General features: G+C 41.5%; 1 protein-coding gene across 1 annotated transcript; it reads right to left on the bottom strand.

Moving 5' to 3' along the window:
* Positions 1 to 465: 465 nt before the first annotated feature.
* Positions 466 to 5533, bottom strand: LOC116673953 (D-beta-hydroxybutyrate dehydrogenase, mitochondrial-like). The gene is given in 5 exon segments (XM_032506368.1): positions 466 to 1211; positions 1214 to 1238; positions 3569 to 3723; positions 3812 to 3964; positions 5024 to 5533. Coding segments are annotated over 5 exon segments (1023 nt in total). The 5' UTR covers positions 5373 to 5533; the 3' UTR covers positions 466 to 870.
* Positions 5534 to 6716: the final 1183 nt, after the last annotated feature.

The raw sequence follows: 6716 nt of genomic DNA, 5'->3' as shown, positions 1-6716 counted from the left end.
CTTCAGTTTTTCCTTTAATTCTTGATTTCTTTTCAACAGGCAGGTCGGAAAGTTTCTTTTTTCCCCTTTTAAGTAATTATTTTTCTCTTGGATTTCTTCATTGTTTGATTCTATCATTTACACAGTTGTAATCAGCTGGCTGATTCTTTTATTTTCATCAGTTTCCAAATTGCTTGGTTGTTGGTTATGCATATATATATATATATATATACACACACATATATTATATATTATATATATATATATACCTTTCCAGCTCATAAGGTCCGTAAGACCCAATGAGTGAATAAATAATATGAAATAAACACAAAAATGCATTCATGATGAAAGTCAAACTTTTATTCCAACAGAGTATAGATTGAATGAAAACCCAAATTATAAAAGTTATAATCATAATAATTTCTTTAGACACATAACACAAGTGCTATACATGCACACACACACACACACACACCACACCACCACACACACTACCACCATTATATGGCCAGTAAATATTAATTGGATATTTATTTATTTGATTGGGACAATGCACATTAATCAACATTTCTGTAAACGTGCCAGTGTTAGCCAATGTTACCCAGCATGCACGTCTCTAGGGTGGGAAGAAACCAGAGCACCCGGAGGAAACCCACGACACGCAAACTCCACCCAGAAAGGCCCGGGACGACCTGGACTCGAACCGAGAACCTTCTCGCTGTGAGGAAGAAGCGCTAACCACTTAGCCACCGTGCTGCATGCAGGCGCCTCCACCCAGGGGTGGAAAGGGGGCCGAGTACCGAGTACCCGGGGCCCAAAAAGATGCTAGAATGAGTAGCTGTGTGGGGGGGGGGCCTACAGGGGGGGCTACAGGGCCCTGCTTCTCCCACCTTACCCCTGGAGTCTTTCTTGCTTAGCGTAGAGCATCTCTCTTCTCTTGGCGTAGATGGAGCTGAGAGAGAACACGGCGTCGGTGAGGGCGGTGGGGAGGAAGGGGAAGAGCCGGAAGAAGACCGCGTCCGTGGCCGAGACCAGGAGGTATCGGCGCTTGGGCCGGGCCGACGTGAGGGCGTGCAGCATGGCGTCGATGACCATGTCGGCGTTCTGGAAACCAGAACTGCACGTGGACATGAAGTACTCGTTGGCCAGCTCCATGTACTGCTGGTTGAAGAGGAGCTTGCGATCAGCGTCTAGTTTCTCCCAGATGTCCAGGGCGGTCTTCATCTTCAGATGTTGGTGGCTCGGCCGAAGTTCCCCGGCTGATGATGCTGACCTCTAGAGGATCAGAGATTAGTCCGGGTTTCTCTCAAACAACAAACACACACACACCACCACACACACACACACACACACACACACACACACACACACACACACACACACACACACACACACACACACACACACACACACACACACACACAACACACACACACACACACACACACACACACACACACAGGTTTGGCTATTTGCTTTAGTGATAGACTCATTCACCCAAAATGCACCACAGGGAGTCATTTCGGCCTTGGCTATTACACTTATAACTCCTCCCTCAAGTGTCTGACTCTGACACACACACACACACCACACACACACACACACACACACACAACACACCACAGAAGAGAGCACCACCAAGAGAAGAGACACAGACACACACAGAGAGAGAGAGAGGAGAGAGAGAGAGACCAGACCACACACAGAAAGAGACAGACACAGACACACACAGAGAAGAGAGACACACACACACACACACACACACACACACACACACACACACACACACACACACACACACACACACACACACACACACACCCACCACCACACACCACACCACACACAGTCACACACACACAGAGAGAGAGAGACACACACGACAATATTGTCTGTTTTGTGCAATAACACTGGTTTGAAATGTGTGCAATCCTCAACTGTTGTTATTATTATTATTACTTTTCACCATGGCAACTCCTTAATTATGTTATGTAATTACTGTATAATAACATTCCTGTAACTATGTAAATACCGTACATATACCCACTCCTTATATTTATATTTCTTCTTTGGTATTTCTACTATTTGTGCAACTCATTCAATCTCATGTCTGTATGCTACAAAATAAGCTAACGCTAGCAGCTACTCTATCGAAAAATTATGAGATACAGTCTGTCAAATTTTTACTTTTTAAGTCAAAATTAGGCGATTTCCATTCACAATTTAAGAAATGTTAAAATTAGGACTTCTTAATTTTGTAGTTATGAACACAAATATGTAAACATTTGTGATTTATATTAAATTAAACTTTGCACAGGTAGCTTTATTTCTTATCATTCCTGATATTTCATTATTTTTCTGTTTTTGGCAGAAATGAGCTTCTAAACATGTTAAATTTAAAAGTTCTCTCCTTTCCAGCCGAGGGAAACTCCAAGTTTGTAACCTTTGGACGAGGCTGTTTCCAGGCTTTATGCTAAGCTAACTGGCTAAAGCTTCATATTCACCCTCCAATAAAGAGTGGAATCAATCTTCCTCTGACTTTAGGCGAGAAAGCAAAACAATTGTCAAACTAACATGGCGAAAAATATGCAAAAATTAAACAAAGACATTCCCTGTTGGTGGAATCTGCACAGCGTAGGAAGCTGTTTTTCTGCATTCATGTTGGTTTTACACTTCTGTAAGTCAGCAACTTCCCACAGGCGTCCGATTCTATCCCCCGCACACGTCCCACAAGGGTGAATATTAAATAAAGTCTTCACACTGCAGACAAAACATGACTAACAACGCATAGCTCTCTGCAAAAGACAGACAATGCAACGAAAAATGAATTAAAATTTAAAGAAATTAAAGAACTTAAACAAAAAACAAGTAAAATAAGGCCCAGATTTCCCATGTAACAGTTCTACTGTGGTACCAAAACACAAGCGGGGGTCAACCCCCGTTATCTAGACTTAGATATTAAATATGTCTTCCATGTCTTTATGTATTTGACCCTTTGCAGAAGACATTGTCTTCTTCCTACAATGATGAATATTTTATAAAATGTTCACACTACAGACAAAACATGACTAACAATGCATAGCTCTTTGCAAAAGACAAAGACAATGCAAAAAAATACGAAAAAATAAGATTTTTAAAGAAATGAAACAAATTAAAATGAAAAAACTTAATAAAATAAGTTAAAAAAAGGCCCATATTTCCCATGTAACAGGTCCACTGTGGTACCAAAACACTTAGATATGAAATCTATCTTCCATGTCTTGATATTTTTGACCCTTTGCGTATGACATCTGCTTCTTCCTAAAATGATGAATATTTTATAAAATGTTCACACTACAGACAAAACATGACTAATGAGCATAGCTCTCTGCAAAAGACAGACAATGCAATGAAAAAATAAGATTTTTAAAGAAATGAAACAAATTAAATGAAAAAACAAGAAAATAAAAGTTAAATAAGGCCCAGATTTCCCATGTAACAGTTCTACTGTGGTACTAAAACACTTAGATATGAAATCTATCTTCCACGTCTTGATATTTTTGACCTTTTGCAGAAGACATCTGCTTCTTCCCACAATATTACGCCTCACGCTCACGCATCGTTCCCATACCTTCACACCAAAACTGTCCATTTCCACCCGCAGGCAGTCAGCGAACGCCTCCAGGCCTCTCTTGGACACGCTGTACGCCGCCATGTTCAGGCAGTTGAAGAAGGCGAAGATGCTCGACATGTAAACCATGCGTCCTGAAACATGAAACATTCATTTCTCACATCACTACGTTAAGAATGAGAGGCTCCAGGTGGGGGGATGTAGCGGAGGACTTCAGCTAACCTTTGGCTTCACGGATCAAAGGCAGGAACGCCAACGTGGTCCTGATGGCGCCGAACAGGTTGATGTCCACCATGTTCTGGAAGTCTGCGATGGAGCTCCATTCGATCTCGGCCCAGTCGGAGATGCCGGCGTTGTTCACGACCGCCCAGAGGCCTGAAACCAAGCAGAGCTGGTCCTCAGAGAGAGACGTTCTCAGTCACCATCAATCAGACTTCAGGTATAAAGCACTTCCACTCATATACACACAAATGTAGCAGAAAGTGCTTGATACAGTCCCCCCTCCCCCCACACACACACCACACACACACACACACACACCACCACACACACCACACACACAAACCAACACCACACCACACACACACACACACACCACACACACACACACACACACACACACACACACACACACACGTGTATTAATGTAGTGATGTGTATAATAAAAACACACGCACACACACATATATGTATATATATACACACATATTTACATATTATATATTTACATTTAATATATATTATATATCTATATATATATAGTATATATAATATATATCATCTATACATACAATATATATATACATACATATACACACACACATATATATATACACACACACACACACACTCATATATATACATACACACACAACTGCCCCCCCCGGGCCCATTCACGCACTCCATATGTGAGTGAACACCAGAGGCCAGACGCTTAAAACCACAAGATACTAAAATATATAAATAAAATAAAAGCTCTGAACAATAGTTATTAATAGTGGGGGGGAGACTTAATAGTTATTGTCTTATTGTAAATAAGTCTCGTTTCAAAATGCTTCAGAAGCCAAAAGGCATGACAACAAACGTCGAGATTTTGAATTACTTATTGTCTTTGTATCTCAAAATTGGGACTTAGTGTTATATAATCTTATTATATCTTATCTATACTATATACTTATTTAAATCACTGTATGGAAACTTTAGAAATACTAAAAAGATACCTATTGTATATCAAAATGATGAGATAAGACAGATTCAAGTCTACATTTTGAGTTACTTACCCTCCGTTATTTGAAAATTATGATTTTGTATTTAAATTTTTTGACTTTCATACACAAAAAATGATCAAATGATGAGATTCAGAAACCCTAATTAGACAAGGAAATCCTCCACATTACATCTGGATACCTGAGAACCCGAGTGCTAATCCCTCACCTTTGTCTGGCAGGTTGTCGTGGACCACCTTCTTGGCCTGCAGCACCTCCTCCTCCCTGGTGACGTCCAGCTGGAGGACCCTCAGGTTCCTGGAGCTCTGCCGGGCCAGACTCTGGGCCCCGGGCCCCTCTGGAGACAGACACCCGGCGAACACCACGAAGCCCTTCTGGTCCAGAGCCCGGGCCAGCTGGTGTCCGAAGCCGCTGTCGCAGCCGGTCACCAGCACGGCGCGGCCGCGGCCGTCCAGCCCCCGGCCGACGTGGGACACCAGCTGGGCGAGGACGAAGAAGAGGAGGACGAAGACGGAGCCCACGCCGATGATCTGGCCGATGAAGAAGAGGGTGTCCATGCTGGTCTAGTCTGGTGGAGGGTCTGTGGACCACAGCGGCTGGAGAGTGTCTGGTGTCTGCATAACATTTCCCCAGTCACAGCAACAGCTCATTAACAATCAGTTCAGGTTGTCATGGGATCCCAAGAGAACGACTCTGCTGTCCAACAGGCCGTTTCTTACTGGAAATGTTGTGCCAGACATTTCATAGGAAAACTCAAATGGTTTTGGTGAGAAAAAAAAGGACTTTTCTCTTGATGACTAATCAATTATAAAGGCTTATGTCCTGATATCTAATAGCACACAGTCATAGGAACAGAGGAACTCGGCCTTGTGAGACCTTTTTAACCCTCGTGTTGTCTTCCCGTCAAAATGTAAAAATCAACACTTTTGGTGCAGCTTTTTTTAGATGTTTTCAACTTTTTCTGACGTTTTTGTGCCTTTTTTCAACACTTGACACATTTTTTCAATGTTTGTCACTTTTTTGTGACGTTTTCAACACTACGTAACACTAACTCATTAACTTTAGTTAACAGTTGTTTTTTGGATTTTATTTTTAGAAAAGCAGAAATTAGGAATTATTGAGACTAAAATTAAAGGAATGGATGTTGATGATAATCACAGACTGGAATATGTCAACTTTTACTCAATACTATTTCAAAAACACTTCCATTTGTTTTACAATGCTATAAAATATAATAAGACCCAAAATTAATGAAAGTAGAGATTTGTACTTGGCAAAGAGCGTTGGAATCAATCATGTTATTTTGGGGAATTAAACAGAACATTGATGTAGGAAAACGGGTCAATCTGACCCGAGGACAACATGAGGGTTAATAGATTAGGACAATGCATTAAGCAACATTTCTGTAAATACCCAGTGTTATATTAGCCAGAAGGCTAATTTAATATATTTTTCAAACCCGAGCACCCAAAGGAAACCCACTCAAACACAGGAGGAACATGCTAACCCCCCAGAGAGAGGCCCTGCCCGGACCGGGGGTCAAACTCTGCAGCGCCAGCTTGCTTTGAGGCAGAAGTGAGTCACCGTGATGCCCAATAATCATAAAACCCTCATTCAGGCTAAATGCGTTCCCATGACGCCCGACAGAAGAGACGTTTCTTAACATTTCTGGATGTGTTTGGATTATTTTATAAGTTATATTGTGTGGAAATATATCAGAACATACATACATACATACACTGATAATAAGATTTTAAGACAATTCACCCATATACGGACCTCTAATGGACTTTTTTTCACAGCAGACCTGTTGACACGTCATAGTAGGTAAAGGACAGGTGTGTTCAAAACCATTAACGAAGGCCGCATTCCACTTAGGAGAGACCCTGGTGCTGTGCATG

Source organism: Etheostoma spectabile, chromosome 24 (assembly GCF_008692095.1).
Source record: "Etheostoma spectabile isolate EspeVRDwgs_2016 chromosome 24, UIUC_Espe_1.0, whole genome shotgun sequence".
Lineage (NCBI taxonomy): Eukaryota > Metazoa > Chordata > Actinopteri > Perciformes > Percidae > Etheostoma > Etheostoma spectabile.
The sequence above is the reverse complement of the archived record's forward strand: the minus strand, read 5'-3'. Positions and strand labels throughout refer to the sequence as shown.